The sequence below is a fragment of the Gopherus evgoodei genome, chromosome 1, assembly GCF_007399415.2.
Source record: "Gopherus evgoodei ecotype Sinaloan lineage chromosome 1, rGopEvg1_v1.p, whole genome shotgun sequence".
Classification (NCBI taxonomy): domain Eukaryota; kingdom Metazoa; phylum Chordata; order Testudines; family Testudinidae; genus Gopherus; species Gopherus evgoodei.
Window position 1 is genome coordinate 129451956 of NC_044322.1, and position 19896 is coordinate 129471851.

The 19896-nt window shown below is 38.7% G+C and overlaps 1 protein-coding gene across 3 annotated transcripts in view; it reads right to left on the bottom strand.

Annotated features, from left to right (window-relative positions):
* Positions 1-9020: 9020 nt before the first annotated feature.
* Positions 9021-19896, bottom strand: part of NLGN4X (neuroligin 4 X-linked) — a 290649-nt gene continuing 279773 nt past the window's right edge. For all 3 annotated transcript variants that reach the window (XM_030572254.1, XM_030572234.1, XM_030572244.1), the window contains one exon: positions 9021-12891. In XM_030572254.1, the coding sequence (XP_030428114.1) occupies positions 12042-12891 (850 nt within the window). In that variant the 3' untranslated portion in view covers positions 9021-12041. The remainder of the gene's footprint in view (positions 12892-19896) is intronic.

The following is a 19896-nucleotide window of genomic DNA, read 5'->3' on the forward strand; positions in this document are numbered from 1 at the left end:
TTTCCTCCTGGCCAGGTAAGGTCATAAAAAAGCAGTGGCCACATGGCTAGCCAGGAGCTCTGCAGCTCAAGTAGTAGCAAGAAGGCAAACTATGAGCTGGAGAGAAGCTGAATTATTGCTCTGTTCTGTTTTTCTTGCTTTCTGGCTGCTTCTGGAAACCCCCAACCCCAGACATCCTTACTAATACCAGTCTCCGCATTTGCATTCAGTCCAGTCTTTGGGTCGCAGCTTCTGTTGTTTCCACTGTCACTAAACAAAGGGGTATTAATTGTCCTCTCATTTAGATGGAATGAACGGCAACTAGCATGCACCAATAGTTTCAGCAAGATCTGTGACTACCTAAAGAGCAAAGATGAGAGCCATCTAACCTCCAGCATCACAGCATGATCAATTTAGGAGGCAATCCAGAGTTTTTTTGCAGATCCAACTTAAGAGAGAATATGCAAAACTCTGCCCATTTCATTTTCCCTTTTTGTACATATGTGTTTGGATGTCTTCCCGTTCCTGATTACCAAAGAGTCATGTCTTGGCTCTTTGATCTGACATTGAGCATAAGTAACAGTTGATGTTCTGCTGTTTTATAGTGGGAGTGACCAACAAGACGCTAACTCATTGCAATGGTAGGCACCTCTGTGTTCAAACCGAATGCACTACTGCAGGGGTCCCCAACGCGGTGCATGTAAATGCACCCACATCCTGACCGGCAGTGGAGGATCCGCTGAAATGCCGCAGAATTTCTAACAAGTGGCATCATCAAGAGGTGTCGCTGCCGAATTCCTGCAGCATTCACCAGACAAAAAGGTTGGGGACCACTGCACTATTGCAATGGTATTTGTAGAAAATATATGTCTTTCGAGAGATCATATGAAAATTAATAACACACTGATCCACAGTATCATTGTGAAATGTATGTGACAGTGCTGTGTGTGGACTTATGCATACTCACTGATAGTATGCTGTGACTGTGACTAAAATGTATTTAAACCAGGCACATCAGGGCGAGTTGATAAACAGGTTTTTCTCAAGGCAAATAAAAGAAGCCAACACCTCAAAACAGGCGTGGCCCAATTCACTAGGTTATTCATTTGCATCAGAAGTTGCAGGAAAAGACCCTGTACATTGTAAAATTGCAGAGGAAGCACTTTAATAGAGATGGAATTCCCCCCTCCTCCACACCACCGAGGATACAGGAGACTAAACCCCTGGGGGATCAATTTGAACCTGGAAACAAAGGCTGATTTTGAGATATAAGGACTCACAGAAATACTTTGGATTATCCTTCTCATAAACAGCATCTTTGAGTCTGTGGCAATCCTGGCTAAAAGTTAACCAGTAGTTGCTGGGAAAGGAAGATTGATGAGAAACTACCTTGAACAAAGACTGTAGCTTGTTAAGTTATGTCTTAGCTATTAAAATGCATAATTTTACATTTACTTTTTTGTAACCATTTCTATACTCATTCCTTCTACTTGTTATCATTTAAACCTATGTCCTTTTGTTAATAAACTTGTTTTACTATAAATCAACTTAGCACTGTGTTTGAAGGGAGGGGTCTGTTTACCTAAGTTAATAAGCTGAAACATACTGATTCCTTAAAAGAGCAGCAAACTCAGTATCTTCTTTGAATGTACAGTGATGGGGCTGTGCATTGGAGAGAAAGATCTCCAAGGAACTCAGGGGCTGGAGTTTACTGATTGTTACCTGCTAGGCAAAGTTAGGGCTGGGAGAACCTTGAGGAGTTTGTTAGTGAGAAAGACAGACTGGTGTGGCAGGGAGCTGACAGTCTAAATGTCAGCAAAACTCCTCTTACTGAAGCAGAGAGGTAACACAACGGCTCAAAGTTCTGGGTGTCCAGAAGCTTACAGTCATGTGCATTTTCTGTCCCTACTCACATGGAATGGGTTAGGTTTGCAAAAGACTAATACACCTGTCACATGGTAGGGGACAGGATCCAGTGGCAACTTTCATTTTCTTTCTTCCTTGGTTGCAGAATGAACTATAAATATAATATAAACCAAAACCAATTACAGCCAGTTTACTTACTAGAAAATTCAGAAATAGAGTTTAGGTGCACCATCCACAGGCGAATGGATCATCTGCTTCTTATTTTACATCTGTCAGTAATCACTATTGCTAACCCACAACGACTAATCATACACCCACTTGTTCTGAAACCAGTTCCCTCTGTAGTGGCCTGTTCTGTTGCTGAAGTAGATTTACCACCTGGAGCCCGTGTTTGTGGTTCTTAATTATTGTCAGTGACTGGATTGGTGTTGTTACATCTGACAGCAGCATTTTGGATGTCTACAAGAAACAGAAAGCTAGTGTCAGTCTTATTTTTCCTCATATGTGTTTTATAGGACTGTCCTGGGGTGTGCTTATGGTATATAAACCTTGATGTGGATTGTTTCATGTACCGCATGCTGGGTAAGAACATGAGAGAACTCAGTTCTTATTTAACTGGCTGTTTATTAAAGCGACTATTGACAAAAGTGGTGCAAATGCAGTTTGGAAGTTTATCCATGTGCACCTAGACTGACTAATCTGATCTCATCCTGGTGCCTCCTCCAAAGTCTTCCCGCCTGCAAAATGTGCTCTTCCTTCCAAGTTCCAGGCAGGTTCCAGGCAGTTTTCTTTTTGAAAGCTAACTTTCTCTCTTGTTTGCACTGGGGATAATTTTTTGGCATTTTTGCTATTTAATTTCTTCTCTTGCAGTTTCCGAGCATATAAAACATTCATGTTCACTGCAGGGTTCATTATTTTTGGCTGAAAAAGCTTCTTTGATATTAGCACAATGATTCTGTCCTGTCTGTAAGTCTTTGACTAGTGAACCTAGGGACAGATTATGAGGTGTACTGCAATACTCTAACACTGCTAAGTATGGATCCCTTGAATATGTTAGAACTATTTTTTAATGATGGTATTTTAATCCAGGGTGGTGCTAAACTACTGGTGTCCAACCTATGGCCTGGGTACTTTAGATTTAAGCTTGCCATCTAGCTAGTTTTTAACTGGCCTGACTGGTTTTCATACTGACTTACCTTTTAAAAGATTTAATTCTCCCCCCTTTTTTTTTCACTTGAGACAGGTTACAGTGTGCTATGATTCATACCCAACAGTCCAGAGAGCAGCTCCGTGTTAGGATACGGAAGTAAAATAAGAAAACAACAAAAATACGCACACTGTGTGTAAATGTAAAATGGTTCTCAAAATATTTTAGTTACTAGTTATAATTGGCAGTAGGACCCTTTTGTTATTGGTGGCATGGGAGGTGGCTAATGATTTTCTGTGTCTTGGAGTGGCAACTCTATATTGTGGCTTTCAGGGGCAACTGTGAAGAAACTTTGTATATGGTTATAAATTAAAAATGTGTCCCTTGAGCCATGCCCTAAGACTGTAAAATAGAAGTGTTTTGGGTCACCCCTGTTACTACAGGGAGGAAATAGAGGCAGGGGTGCTAGAACAATTGTTACAGTGCAGGTGCTGTGAGACGTTGAACCAAACTATAAACCCTGTATGTAATGGAAACCCCTTCAAGCCAGGGGATGCAACAGCACCCCAAGGACTTCTAGTTCCAGCACCTATGAATAGCAGGCCCTGCCTTTCCAATAGTCTCCCATACCTTCTCCTGCACTCCATGAGCAGCTGCACTCCTTTTCCTACTACAGCTGCTCAGCAGCTCCCAAATGGCCTTCTGCTGCACCACAGAGAGCTCTGGCTGGTCCATTGTCTCCTTCTCTACAGAGCTCATCTGGCTTTGCTTCAGCCAAAAGAAGCACCTAGAAATGGACAGATCCCCTCCCTCTCAAACAACCCAGGAGAGAGGAAAAGGGAAGCTCAGACTCAACAACCAATTACAGCTCCCTGATTGTCTGTTCCAGCACCAGCCCGGCGGCTTCTCTAACTTGCACCAGTCCAGCTGACAATAGTTCCCTGTGGCCCATAGGCCAGCTGGTAAATTGCCAGACCATAATACAGCCCACCCACTCTCCCTTTGTACTCCTAATATACACTATGGTAGTGGAGGAGAGTGTAGGAGTGGGATATGCTACTTTTATGCATTCCTATGCCAGGGGATTCCCTCAGAGGGGACTTCTGGATGGTTTCCACTGCCTATGTGACCCAAACTACTGATTTTTGGCCCCTTGACTTTTTGACTGTACAGAGATCTGGCTTGACATGCTCTGCATGAAAAGATATTTCAGACAGATTTTCTAAAATGACCCACTGTTATTATCCCACCTAGAATCTGTTGGCAAGCAAAGTGTGGTTTCCAGTATAGAATTAGATTGCTACTTGATGTGTTGTGGGATAGTTCAGTTTTTAAAAAGAATAGTTCACCAACACAAGAGATAACTTTTCCTATTAAATTTAAATCACGCTGTTTCACCTTTGGAGAATGAGTGAACAAGAATCTCATGTGCCTGCAGGAGTTCTTTTGCCAGAGTTTTTGCATATTTCACACTTAGCCATATTATCTTCTATGACAGCATTATTGCCTGGATACAGTAGGACATCTCAGGCTCTAATCTTACAGTTATCAGTTCCCACATGGGCACTGTGGATTATACTCAATATTTCCGACCCCAGGTGGTCTGGTATTCTGATATAATGTCCTTTGTGAAGAATCCCATTATGAGCTCTTTATATGAAGTAATTCCATTTCAGTGGCCCCAATAAAATTCAAACCAACACACCTGGCCTTTTTCTGTTGCCCATCCGTCTGGAATTACTCTCAAGCAATTTAAAGTCTGGGTCAAACTTACTTCTACATCGAGCTTGTCAAATTTTGTTTCAGAAATGAGTTGTACTATGGTCATGTTCTCCTTTTCCTGCAGTTCCTTTCTTTCACTGTTTGTAGGCACACTTGAAAGCACAGCCTTTGTAGGAAAGTCCTTCCCTATATTTCATATGCATTTTTTGCAATATCATGATAATTTTCTGAAAGGCAGTGCTTTGCACAACCATTCTGTAATGGGGTTTCCAAGGATGAAACAAACCTCAGCCAAAAACATTTGCTAGCATTTTGTTTTCAGTTTGATTAGTTCTCTTCATAGTTTAGTCAGTGTTCTGGAAGCATATACCACTGAGTGAACATCTTGCAGAAGAACATCCCTTTAATTCACACAAGCTTTTTGCCTGGTTAATTTCTGACACGATGCAATAAAGGTGTGATATAGACAAGGCCCTCAGAAAATCATGGATTTTTGTTTAAAAATGTCACACCAGTATCATACATCAAAGTTCAAATTTCATGGGGCTGTGCAAGACTGCTGAGTCCCCCAGAACTGCTGTAATTTCTCCAGCAGTGGGTAGGCAGAAGCAGGCATCTCAGCTGAGACCATGGCTGCTCATAAAGGGTACTGGGCCAGTACCATCCTTGAGAAGGGCAGGGAGGTAGTGGGCCAGTCCTATTCCACAGGCTGTAAGATGTCTCATCACATGGTTCTGGTCAGCTGGGCTTTGGACAAGGACTGGGGCCCAGTTCACTGGATATGGTGGGCTATGGATTCTGGTCTCAGCTCCGGTGTTGTCTTTGCAAGGCCTCAGAGGAAGTGGAGTAGGGTGGGGTGGCCAGTGCTTCTAATTGCCACAGTGTCAGCCCTACCCCCTTCTCTCTGGTGGCTAACAGGGAGCAGCAGTGGTGGCCTGGGCCAACGCAGAATGCGGAGTGAGCTGGGTCCCAATTCCAAAGCCAGTGCCTTGTAGTTGGATACTACCTCCCCATGCTCCTCAGGATATTTCCATCCTGCCACTCCATGTCCTCTCCTGGATGTGATCAGCTCACTAACCCCCACCACAAGCAGCCATAGCCTCACTGGGGATGCCCACTTCTGGCTAGCCACTACTGGGGGAAAAAAATCAAAGTATTGGGCTAATTTCACTGTTTCTAGGCAGTCCATGAAATTGTGATATACAAGAGGGCCTTACATATATAGAGAAGGGGTGGTAAGAGATGACTCTTTATTGCCTGTCCTTGGTCATATGAAATGGGCCAGTCTAACAGAAGGGTTGAGCCAGCAGGAGTCAGCATCCACTGAGTCCAACAGATTCTACTACCCAAGGCAGAAGGCTTCAGAGCTGCCTTCTTTATCTCCATTTAGTCCTTGTGCAGGGTTCTTTACAAACACTTTTTGTTTAGCATGATATAGTATTACTAGCCACATCCTACTAGAAAAGAATAACAAGTTCCTTTTTAGCTTTGAGGAAACTTGCAGTGCAATGATGTGGCAGCCTAATTTAATCTATTCACGATTACAATATAATGCAGAGAAGAAAACATGTTCAGAATAAATAATATGAATAATAAAAACACTGCATCTGTAAAAGTGGAATAAATTGGCTCTAGGTTGGCACCTTCAGCTAAAACAATTACCATGCCAAAGCATGGCTGTTAGACCAGCAAAAGAGCAGGCAGTTCTTAGAATAGGGTATTTTTCTGGGATGAGAAACACTCTTCTGTGAATACACCTTCATAGGAATATTTTTTTTAAATAGTAAAAGTGGAACAAGAAAAACAGAAGCAGAAACTGTTTACCCAAATCTGTACAATCCAGAATGAATTTGGGGACAAACACAATGGATGTGTCAGGAAAGATCCTTCGGAACACATCTTGAGAGAGCAGTGTACAATATGACAAGCCAATCACATAAAAGAAGCCTCAAATGAATAACAAGGCTGTGAGTTAGGTACAGAAAAAGGATGACACAAGATATCAAAAGCCAAAGACTATGTGTCACTCGGGATGACCTGCCGAAGGATTACAGGAAAGAAAGAAAGTGGTCTGTATAAATGAAAGATTTTTTTTTTAATTCACTGTAACTAAAATTAAAGGCCCAGGTTTTTAAAGATATTTAGATGTTGATGTGTCAGCATTGCAATGTCTAATTGATTTAGGAGCTTAAATTTCATTTTCAAAAGGATTTAGATACTTAGAAGCCAAAATTCCATTGACAGTTGAAAATCTGGGCTAAAATGACCTGATGTTGATGAACTTTGTGGAGTTTCAGACTAGACAGCTTATGCACATGCCTTTGTATGTTTTACTGCTCTCTCTCTCTCTCTTCTTAATTAATCTTTGACCAGATCCCTAAAGTAAACATCATTTTGACTTATATGGATTTGCATTAGTTTACCACAGCTTGTGATCAGCCTCCTGTTTTCAAGTTATGGATAACCTGAGTCATGAATCTCTTGAGAGGACATGAGGCACCTGAAATAAAATTCCCACTGTAACAGCCCTCGCTGGTGGATTTCAACATCAAACTGAACCAAAACAAACTGTTTCAGCTCAGTTCAACAAAGCAAAACGAAATGTTTAGACACTTCCAACTGAATTTTTTGGAACTTTCTATTCTGCACAAAACTTTGATATGGACTTTTCAGCCTGATTTGTGATGAAAACAGGTGTTGAAATATCAGAATTTCAAGTGGGACAGAATTCCAATTTTTGACCAGCTCTATTTATGGCCTTTGGAGAGAGTCACATTTAACAGGCTTAATGAGTCAAACAGGCCCAGTAAAAACATGAGAAACTATTCTTCATAAATTAAACAACACATTTGCAAAACTACAGAACGGAAATAAGCATATAGCTGCCATAGTACTATTTCATGTGTTGTGTCTATCATATGAAATACCATGGATCATCATAGTCTAGCAAAGTGTAAATAGGAACCTACCAATCTCATTGGTTATATTTCTTAAGACTCAAAAAAGAACTGATACTTGGTTAGCTTCAGAAGATCACTCATCCTATCTTTTTAGCAGAGAACTATTTAGCTAGAAATAAGATTATTTGTTGAATGATTACAATAAATTTGGGGTGAACAATTCACAATGAATAATATTTTAGCAATTTCAGACTCTTTCTCTTTCCGAATTGTCTCTGAACAAGCTGTGAATTTCCTGATGTTATTTCTCATGCAGATATATTTGCTGAATAATTATTGATTGATAGCTTATTTGCAAAGAACTGAACACTGAAAATTTAAACTGTTTGATTGGATATAGTATGTTTCTGCTCACCAAGCATAGCTTTTAGAATCTGAGCCCTGATGTAAATCCTGAGGGGTTACTAATTCAAAATTTGCTCTTCAACCTATGCTCAAAATTCACAGAACATTGTTCAGTAATAATTTTCAACAGAATCATTACAGAAAGCAAAGGGGTAGAAATACAGCTGAATTGACTGTGTTTAGAAATGTGAACAAATATTCAAAGACAATATTTTACTATAGTAATCCAGATCTAATTGCCAGCACATAAGCATGGCCATACTGGGTCAGACCAAAGGTCCATCTAGCCTACTATCTTGTCTTCTGACAGTGGCCAATGCCAGGTGCCCCAGAAGGAATGAACAGAGCGATCCATCCCCTGATGCCCATTCTCACTTTCTGGCAAACAGAGTCTAGGGACACCATCCCTGCCCACATATTCATCACTCCAATGACAGGAAACCTGGGTAACAAAAAAATTTTAACCTGACAAAAGGGAAAACTATATTTGTTCACTATATCTGAAGATGTCATTAATGTTCATCCTGTAATATATATGGATGATGGCATGGCATTTGTTTTAAATACTATGCTTTAAAAATCTAAAGATCTAATTCTAAACGGATATGAATGATTACTTTAGCTACACTGCAATGATAAGTGTGATTATGTAGAGACATATCCAAACTAGTTTTGATCTAGCTAGCTCAAATAACAAGAGCAGTGAAGTTGTAGCCGTATGGGTTAGATGCTTGAGTACATACCTAGGGTACCGGGTAGGCCTGTATAGAATGTGCTGCCATGGCTCATTGCTATTGTTATTTGAACTAGCTAGATCAAATCTAGCTCAGGTATGTCTACACATGCTGAGGTCTGATTGCAATGTAGACACAGAGACAATAATAATTAATACAGATAGTTTTATCTTAATTCCTAATCTGAGAGACAATTTTTTTCATGTTAAACTTTAAATTTACATGGGAGGCAGTTCAGCTATGCATTCCCTTAGAATACTTTGATCTGTGAGAATGTTAAACACACGCAAAACAGAGTTCAGTGGGATCCATAGACCATAGAGATAAACACATGGAGCTTTCTCTTCCAGAATATCTTCATCATCTGTGCGTCTAAGCAGGTGTTCACTCACCTGAGCAACAATTTTATAGATATTTAATAGCCATGCCAACTCAATATCTTGAAAATGCAACCTCTGCTAATTCAATACTGTGATACTGTATAGCAAGGCATCATTTACACTGGATTATTAAAAGGAGATTTAAAAAAATACTTTTCTACTAAAAAAAATTGGATGAACACATAATTATTTGCACAAAACATTAGAAAATACTGTGATATTTTATTATTAAAAATGCTGCTGAAAAGTTTATACATATGTGTCCAGCCATATATATCTTCTATCATTACTTAAGGCAAAAACAAAAAATTGCAAAACAATAACAAGAGAAACCATTAAACCCTGCGTGCCTCTTAAGGTCAAGACTATAAGCCTGGGAAAGTTCTTGTTTTCTTTTCTTTGCCAAGTGTATTTTGTTATCATTATTATAGAATTCTATGAAGATTCTATAAATCTTGTTCATTTATAAAGCATACATCAATTCAGATGTATTAAATTATTGAATTGATTTGATCATAATTATTTTTAAAAGCTAAAATCATTCACTTACAGGAACTTTTTTACCCAAATGTCACAAGCCTGACACATTACTGTACATATTGCTAGCAGAAGACAATTGGAAGTACTAAACAAATACTGTAATTCACATTACAAATATACCCAACTGGTTATGATGCCAAGCATCACTGCCTTTTTTTAGAGTCATGAACTACTGTATCTCAGCTGAGGCAATACATAGGTTGTGGAAATGGCCTGGTAAAGAGTCAGCTTTAATAAACATTATGGGATGGATCAGTGAAGAAGAAATTTTTCCATTTGCTACTAGATGCAGGTTGGGACTGTTGCTTCAACACTTTCTAATCTGTATAACATATCTGTCTTCTTACGTATAAAACATGATTGGTCATATGATGCATTTTTACTGTATTAAATCTCTTTTCATTTCTCTCAGAACCCACTTCTCTGCCATGCACACACAGCAAGGAGTTGTGCAGAGCCCACAGATTTTGATATCACTGTCTGCAATATCATTTCATGGGCTGGCTATTCCAGTGTTTTATCACAAAGGTAGAAGGCATCTTGTGTTAGGTTCTGTATGGGACAGACAATATGATGGTGCCGTGCCGAGTTTGGTACTGAAATAAAGATACAAAATACATCTGGGATAGTCATGTTCAAGTGCAGAGCAACTTTGTTCAAATGTCTTTGGTTACTATCGCTTGATGATGCAGTCACTTTCTAAAGACAAAATATAAACAACCTTCATCAGTTAATAACTCATATCTAGCTTTCACACTTGAATCGGCTGTTTAAATGAAACTGCTAAGCCCCTTGTGTGATGGCTCTGTTTCGCTCTTAGTTCTCCAGTTAAAGGAGGGCAGGGGAGAATAATAATTTAACCTTTCACTGACAATGAAGCTGTCCAGAATTTTCATATAAATTCACACAGAGCACTTTTAGCTCCCTCTCTTTTTAGCTCCCAACAATATTGATTGGTTTTGTCATTGCTATATAATTAACCAGCAAAAACAGAGTTTTCAGACAGGTGCACTCTTAATCACAATAACGGGATACTGGGTGAGAAAGCTCTTTTCATACCAATCAGTCATGACCTTTCCACTTTTAAAAAAACCAAACAAACCACCCCACCCCTTTTCCTCTGTCCAATTTCATTTTTCCACTGTTTGGCAAAGCTGAGTGTGTGCTTCCTCAGCAAAAGCTCTTCTGCAGCTGCTGGTGAATACAGAGTTAGTTTTCCTCATAAAAGACTGACCAAGAGGCAGGTTTTCTTTGTGTTTGTCAGGGCACTAGATTGTGAAGCAAGTCTTGCTAATGTATTAAAATAACCAAGAACTACAAAACTGGACTCATTGTATTGTTGTTTCTTTGCTCAATTCAACAAGCTTAAAACAATAATCGTGATTTCCATTTTTTGATCCATCTCTGTGTTGCAATTTAATGAAGGCTAACACAAAAATAAAAGAAAAGAAAAAAAATCTAAAAAACTGTCTCCTAAGAATGCTTTAACATGCACTTCTGTAACCTGTAAGGGAAAATACGCAGGTCACACAGACAACTGTATTCTGTGTATGATATCATGTCCTCCTATAAATGAAACGTTAGAAAAACCTCATGTTTTTGTTCACCACTAGTAATTAAGAAGAAAATCCTCCTTTTGGTCTGGAGGAAACAGAGGTGATATGACTAATGTATATACACATAGGTCACAACTGAAAGCACAATTTCTAAAAGTTCTTTTCAAACTGAAAATGTCAATAAAAGCTTATTTTTTTAAACTCACAGCTATGTACACTTTTTACAAAGTTTTTTTAAATATAGTTCAGGCTGCCAAGTCATCTCTTTGCACAGAACTATACGTATTTTACTGCATAGTCCTCTTATTTTTAATAATAAAATCCTATTTCCCCCTTATGGTTACAGCTTCTTATGCTGGATAAAAGCCCACGGTGATGTCTTTGTTTTAACAAGGGCCATTCATGGTATGGCACATAAAGAAATGGTGGATTTTTTTTTGTTTTTTTAAATTTCATATATTAAAAAAAACTGTACAGTCACTGGCTCTGTGTTCCAGAAAATTCTGCTTCTGTTTGTTACTCTCAAAACATCTTTTCAAGTGATTTCTTCTGGCATCAACTTTCAATCAAAGCGGCTAAGATCTTAAAGCAGTATCGTGACAGCAATATACATGTTTCACATTTCACAGGGTTTGAAGCTGATCTTTAATATCAGAGAGTTTCTATGGGAAGGATCAGTAAGAAAATAAGGACTGCCCTTCGTGTTTACTTTTTGTTGTTGTTTTTTAACAAGTTGTTCAATGGTGAATGCTCTTTCCTCTACTTCTTTTTCTTCCAAGTGGCTTGTGGGGTAAGAGGGGGAAATGGCAGAGCTATACCCTAGTGGTGGAATGTCCATGGGGTAAATTAGTACTGTTTTGTCCTCCACTGAAGGTGTTGAAAGTATGCAAAGGTTGCATTCCTGTTAACGTATTTGGAATCATGGTTATGGTGTTGGGTGTCATTAGTGGAATGTCATCTGGGGACCTCCTCAAAGTAAGGGTGTAGTCAGGTGGGCAGGTTAGTCTCAGAGTGTCATGTGCCTGCAGTGATTCACACTCGTGGTCATGTTCTAGCTGTTTCATCTGCAATGACATAATCTCTTCATTTTGTATGTGCGCTATATCATTAGTTGTGTTCCTCTGGGGGCTGGGGCGCCTGTGTGTCTCGTGACGTCGCTTGTCTTTCTTGTAATACAATGCAGCAAAAGCTAAAATGTTGAGGAATAACAAGGATGCCCCCACTGCGATGGTGACACTCAGCTCTGTGGAGTAATCTCGCTTGTTTTCTATCAGGACAGTTGTATCCTCTGGGGCTGTTTTGTGGGTGTCCTTCGAATGTTTAGGATTGTTGGCTGGTGTCATTGCTGGACGTTTTGTCGCTGGCCACAACTTTCCAGGTGAACGTCTGGTGACATAAGGAAATGATGTCATATCAGGAGGTGGCACCTTAGTTGTTGTGGAAACATACTGAAATATTTCATTTAAGTTGTGCAAGTGTGGTACAAGTTCCAACCAGAAGGCGACTTTTGTTGCTCGATAGTGATCCCGAACTCGGGGTTTCAGGCCAATGTGCAGATAGAGCTGGTCTTTAGGGTTATACTTAGACCAGGCCACTTCTTCAAAACGATTGGGTTTTGTATGGATGAACTTTGTGTCCTGTGGAACAGGCTGGTTTGGATCTCTACAACAGTAAAAAACAAACAAACAATATTACACTCAATCAAGAAATGAACTCTGTTTTATCTGACAATAGTTAACAGAAACTGAAGACAGTTAGCTAAATGTAAGCTTGCAGCGGTGCCATTAAAAAAACAAAAACATTTACTAAACAGGAAATATGAGATATTACAGTAGTTCCCTATATATAGATAAGAAAATAGGACCTGATCTTATTCCCTTTAAAATCAGCTGAAGTTTTGGCACTGGCTTCAAGGATTAGGCACTAAAGATGAATTTTTGAGAGGTACTCAGCACCTGCAGCAGTGGCAGTTGTAGGTGCTCAGGATGTTTCAAGATTTGACTTTTGCTTCAGGGTATCAGGTAGAACTGTGTGGTTGTTAAAGATTAATTGTTAATGGCAACCAAATTCTGGCTGCAATGGAACTATGACAAGATGTATCAGCTAAGGATCTGTCTAATGCTTTTAAGTTGGTATATAATAATAATGTATTTGGTACATGATAATTAATAATGTTGGTATATAATAACTTCAAACCATTGTGACGTAGTGCTAACACATAACTGAGAAAAAAAATCTAACTATTTATATATATCCATTGCTTTATGCTACTATTAGCCCTCCTTTTCACCAAACACGTGAGGGAAAAGCTTTGTATTGACACAAAGTAAATCTTTCTATCATTGGCATTAAGGAATTACTATTTGTGAGTACAGTGTGTTAAACACTACTAAATACAGCATTACAGGCTTTGACCCTATCCAAACTTCTTAGGGTAGGGACGGGGAGGGAAATCAGCACTAGTCCAACTACTTTTATAGGAGCTCTGAGCTAATCCCTAAGGGGATAATATTAAATCTGATCAGCCCAACATTTAAATTTGTTTTTCTATCATCTTTCCAGTGTTACATTTTTAAGATCATCTGATATTAACAAAAACTTTAAAAATATATTGACCATTCAGTATTAATCTGTTTATATTTGACTTTTTAAAGATGAAATATCTGCCTTTAAATTAGCAGGGGGAAATTAAAAATAAAATAACCAAAAACAATAATAAGTTGATCTGCACAAACCCTTTAGCAATAATATGCATGTTACTTCCTTTGAAACATGAACGCTATATCTAAATATAACAGCTAGTTAGATATTCCATTTTGGAGGGGGCGGGGCTTCAGCCTTCAGAGGGCAAAGAATATTGTCTATGCTTTATAATATATCATACTAAAGTATATAATATATCTTCTAAGCAATATACTGACATTTCTTTTTTCCATTCCCATATGTATTAGTTTATCCTTTTCAAAAATCAATTTAATCTTTTTCTTTTTCTTCTATGTTTCAGGAATTCCCTCATCCAATATTACAGTTTTAAAAGCATTTTTGTTTTCTTTTTTTAAATGCCCATGAGATAATTAAATATTCCCACGGTTCTTTTGTTGTTCAAAAACTGTTATTCCTTAGTGTTAGATCTACACTGGCATTTAGCTTTAATAATCTAAAGATGCTTCTATTCACCTGTTTATCAGTGGAATTTACCCTTGAATTCAATCAGATAAAATACAATTTAAAAAAATATTCTTAATCTAATTTTGCTTTGTTTTTGCATATTATTCTGGACCACATGCCTGCCATCTGAAGATAAATGTTGGGTATTCCAGAAGTTTTTAGATTTTATTCATTTAAGTACTATCTATGAGCACAATTTGATCCCATATTGTTACTCCTTGTCTGAAACTAAGGTAGAGCTTTCCCTTTCCAAGCAATACTGCCAGAGATTTCAATGTGCTGCTACTTTGAGGAATTCTAACATGTATTTGAAAAGGAAATAAAGTATTCCTTTTGTTCTCAAAGAATAGAGAGGAGGATTTAGCAAATCCAGACAAGTAGGCATTGGCTTGATGCAATATATCTACTACAGTACTCTTGGACACAAGACAAGAATTCTAAAACCTGGATAAACTTACATAGACTATAAAAGCACAAGTCATTTCCCCCCATTAGAAACTCAAAAGCCTGGAATAGCTATAGCAGGAAATTAGTGTCATATTTTCTATCCTCTTTCTTAAGCACACGCTGTTCCAATTCATAGCCCTAAAAATCCTGGGCCATGTTCTGTACTGTAGGTACAGAAGCTGTAGAAATTAAGCCAAAAGATGCAAGTTGGTTGTGCTCAAAGAACTAAACCCAAGGGACATGAGAGCACTCAGTACATTTCATGAAACACAGGATCAGGATCATGGGCTGGATACATTTACTATTATTCTTCCACTCCATCCCACCCTCTGTGTATGAAAATGAAGACACATTCTTTTTATGTGACAATCCTGTAAAGTGAAATACGGACCTCCCTGAAGTTAATGAAAATTTTGTCATTGAATTCAAATGAGCCAGGATTTTCCCCATAAAATGCATAAATGCCAGCAAGATGGACTACTTTACCTCATAGTGTCATTTCTGAGGTAATGTTATCATTGTGTAAGTGACTGCAGAATGCTGACCATGGTTACAGCAAAGATTAAAAAAAAAACACAAAAACACTCAGCTAAGCTGGCATGTTTTTAGATTTCATTAACCATCCCTTCCCTCATCCCTTCACATACCACAAACAGCTAGATTGTGTGTTTAGTAAAGGGAAAACTCCTATACTATCCCCCCAACTCCGAATGCAAATGGTTGGAGAGTGTGTAGGGGAGTAGAGCCCCACTTTGTAGGAACTCCTTACATGCCAGTGTGAAGGAGTATGGGTTGGGGATGGAAGATCTGTTGATATGAGAATACTCTTGCCCATATCATAAAATAGTCTGAAATAACCTTTGCGAAGCTATTCCATAGGCTTGGCTGGGGGACATAATATCACACATGTGAATAGCTCATGGATTTGCATAGTTGGCTTCACCTGGCAATTAGCCATTCACTTGACTTTGGACCTTTCACTTGGCACTGTCCTTCCACTTCCTGTTTTGTAATTTTAGCCTTTCAATTGACCTTTTGGCCTATAGACATTCTGGAAACTCATGTGTCTTTTTACGAAACAAAGAAAACTACTGGAATGCTTCCTGAATAATGCAGCTATTAATGTAATAAAAGAAGAACTATGCTTTTCTGTGTTTCTATATATTCTCCAGCCAAGCTCTTAGAACACTCCAATGAATTTTGGTTTACAACACCCCTCTGAGTTAATGGTAAGTTAGTATTAGCACCCCTGGTGGGGAAAGAGAGGCACAGGCAGGCCAAGTGACTTGCTCAAAGTTACACACAAAGTCTGTGACAAAGCTGGAAATTCCTGGTTCCCAATCTTGTGCTTTAGCCTAGACACCATTCTTCTTTTCATATAATTGCTAGAAGATAATTATTTATCAGTGTTTGCTCTCTACTAATGATGCTTATTTTTAAGTGTTTTCACTCTAAATTTGCTCTGTACCCGAAATGTTCTCAAAGTGAATGTCTATCACCAAAGTACATTCAGGTCAGTATCTGAGAATAGTCTATCTTGTATTACCTAGCCATTTTCCTTGAGGCACTGACTCAAACTGTGGACCATTCCAGAGAGGGAAATCACAGAGAATTCATCCACCACTCTCTTCCACTTTCCTTCTTTGTGAGCTGTGACTCCTGCCATTATGCCCCAGTTATATACGGTAGCTCAGTGATGCCCAGCCTACACTTCTTGAGGCACAGCTCTTCAAAGTGCCTACATGAAGCTTGCTTCTCAAGTGTCACAAAATAAATGTTTTTGCAATGGTGTGGTGACTGATTCAGGAGCAAAATAATAACATGTGCACATAAGTTGAAGCTCTGGCAACTAGTTAAGATAACGGAAGGTGTCACAATAAAACACTACTAAATGTCTCTGGGTATTAACGTCAGCAGAATGAGAATTCTGCAAGGATCCCCATCTCTCGCTGAGCTCTACACAATGCTGCCCAATTGTAACCTTTATCTAACAGTTTTCATGAATATATTAACTGTTACTTATCATAATAAACTTGTGACAGGCACTTTTGTATTCTAAATATGTTTCATTCTTTTGTGGCACTTTGTGACTTTACTGGATGACAAAATGGATTTCTGCAACTGAAGTTCAGTGCCACTGTTGCAATTGCACCTGCACTGCAAAAATACTGCACTCTTTTAATAGAAAGGCAAAAGGCACCCTTGAGAGTGTACTTCCTCTCGACAATGAGTTTTGCTGCAAGTGGGTGTGTGTAAAAGAGTTTACTCTTTACACTTCTGATTTTTCCCGTGCAATCTCTTAATAATATTGACTTCTGATAGCTATTGTGTTTATTTATGAAACCAAAACAATAGTGATTGTACTTTATTTCCATAACACACACCTGGAATCAACCAATATCTTCAAAAAAAGAGAGAAATAAAATATTAGAGGGTAAGCAATATACCAATCTTCTGTAAGAAATCGTGAAGATTTGAATTCAAAATAAACTATAATTGATAGAAGGAACTGAAATCTGAGGATCTTATAATGGAAAGTGTCAGGCCATCTTAATAATAGGCATCACTACCAGTTCCGCCTATAAACAGAGAGATCTATTCATTCAAATTATCATTTGTTTCAAATTTTTTAGACTTTAGGGAAAGTATTTTACTACTATTTTTCTGCAGAGACCTATTACACAAGGTGTTCAGTAGGGAAATCAGTGTCTTTTCCCTTAGGCCTGTGTAGCAGGGCTCACCCCTATCAGGGCACTCTCCTGTGACCAATCAACTATGATACAGTCAAATCCCACTTCAGATTTCCCCTACATTTCCCAGGGCTGACTGAGCTTTCCAACTTCACTACAGAGAATGGTCACCTCCTTTCATAGAATCATAGGGTCAGAATCATCTAGCCTAATCCCCTGCCAAGATGCCAACACAGAGGGGGTTATCCAGCCTTCTTTTGAAAACCTCCAGCAACGGAGCTACCAAGGCAGTCTTTTCCATTGTCTTACTCTTCATACAGTTAGAAAGATTTCCATGAGATTTAATCTAAATCTGCTATGCTGTAGTTTGAACTCATAACCAGTTATTCTGCCCCCTGTAGCAAAAGAGAACAACTTTTCCCCAACTTTTTTGTAGCAGCCTTTCAAGAATCGGAAGACCACTATCATATTCCTTCTTAATCTCCTCTTTTCTAAACTAAACATACCTAGTTCCTTCAGTCTTTGCTTGTGCAGCTTCCATTCCATCCCTTTGATCATCTTTGTTACTCATCTCTGGATCCTTTCCAGTTTCTCTACATATTTTCTAGTGATCTAAACTGGGCATGGTACTCCAGCTGAGGCCTTCCCAGAGGTGAGTAGAATGGTTCCCTTTGCCCAGGAAAGGAACAATGTCCCTCTCAGAAACCAAATCAAGCTCTGGTTTCAGGCACAACTTCTTAGTACAATTTCAACTTTCAGAAAATCCCCAGGCAAAAGGGCACAGGGTCCAGGAAGGGACACAGGGGCCAGAGGACTAGTGGATCACTGGCCTGCAGAGGGCGCTCGAGAGCTGAATCGAGCTAATTCCCAGAAGTCACCAGCAGGAGGAGCCACAGGGGTGAGTCCACTCATCTACAAGGAGGCACTACATTTTTTAATTAGTGTTCTTGTTCATTAGTATTCTTGAACAAAACATTTTATGAAATTATGAAAATTGTAACCACAGAAAAATCCCTGTGTGGGGCAGGGGGACTGAAGACTGTTTACTGACCATGGTCCCTGTTGGAGTTGGAGTGATCTCTGGTATGCTTATTAGATGTGTGCAGGCTGCTGTATTTCTTTTCATTTTTTCTCTCTAATGCTTTTAACTTAATAATAAAAGTGTTTGCTTAGAAAGAGGTGTGTGGTAACTTAACTATGGGTAATTACAGTGTGTATAGGCTCTGCTTAAGCAGTTTGACTTATTAGGGAATTCACAGTGTAGTGAGGGAACTGAGTAGCCTGGAAGTACCCAGTCAGGAGGGAGGGAGATGCGTGTCTCCATTCAAGAGAGGTGATGGCTGAGGAGCCAGAAGCATTAAAGTAGGTGCTCTATGGTGGACCACAGAGAGGGAAATAAAGGTGTAGAATATGACAAGATCACCTTACAACAATTCATTTGCTTTCTATTCCACTCCCACTATTCTTACAGTGGGAGGATGTGATAAAGCCTGAATGATATGATCGATTCCTTTAACATGTAAAATTGGAATTCTGATTGTACAAGGACAGCAGGATGAAGCGATAAGATAAAAGCAGATCTTAAAGAAAATCTCATGCAAACAGTTATATATATATATATATAACTGTTTGTATATATATAGTGTTAGTAAGTTAACTAACTTACACAGTATTTTATATATATATATATATATATATATATATATATATATATATATATAATATAATTATATTATATGTTATATATATATATATATATATATAATACTGTGTAAGTTAGTTAATGTAATATTTAATTGTGATCCCCAAACAAAGCTTCTTGCATATATTCCACAATGCATTCCCCCGCCCCCCACTATTTTTAAGGGATGTCTTTAGTAAGCGAGAGCTTTGGTGAGTAGATTCAGAGGCTAAGATAATGATTAATGAAGGCTAAAAACTATAGTCTTAGCACTGAAAGGGAAATGGACCATCAGAAAATTGCAATTTCCAAGTGTTCATTTCAAGCATGAGCCATTCAACACTAAACAGTCACTTTATTTGTCACTTTTTGTTTTCTAGGTTCAGTTACTGACTTCAAAGTAAAACACAATAAAAGTACAGTGCCTTTCGCTGTGTCTTTGACACCTAGTGATTTTACAGTATTGACCTGCCCTCCAAACCTAGCCGTGGCAGTAAACCCATTAAACAGTGAGTGTGCATTTTAAGCAGCAAGTGGTGTGTGTCAAATAGAAGCTCAGCACAGCCCTTCCGAGCTCTGCACTAACTGAGCAGTAATTGTACAGTAAGGTCCTAGATACTGCCTTCGTGTGAGAGTCTTCCAGGACTGGAAGGAGTGTCAGAAGTCTTTTCTTTTTCAAAC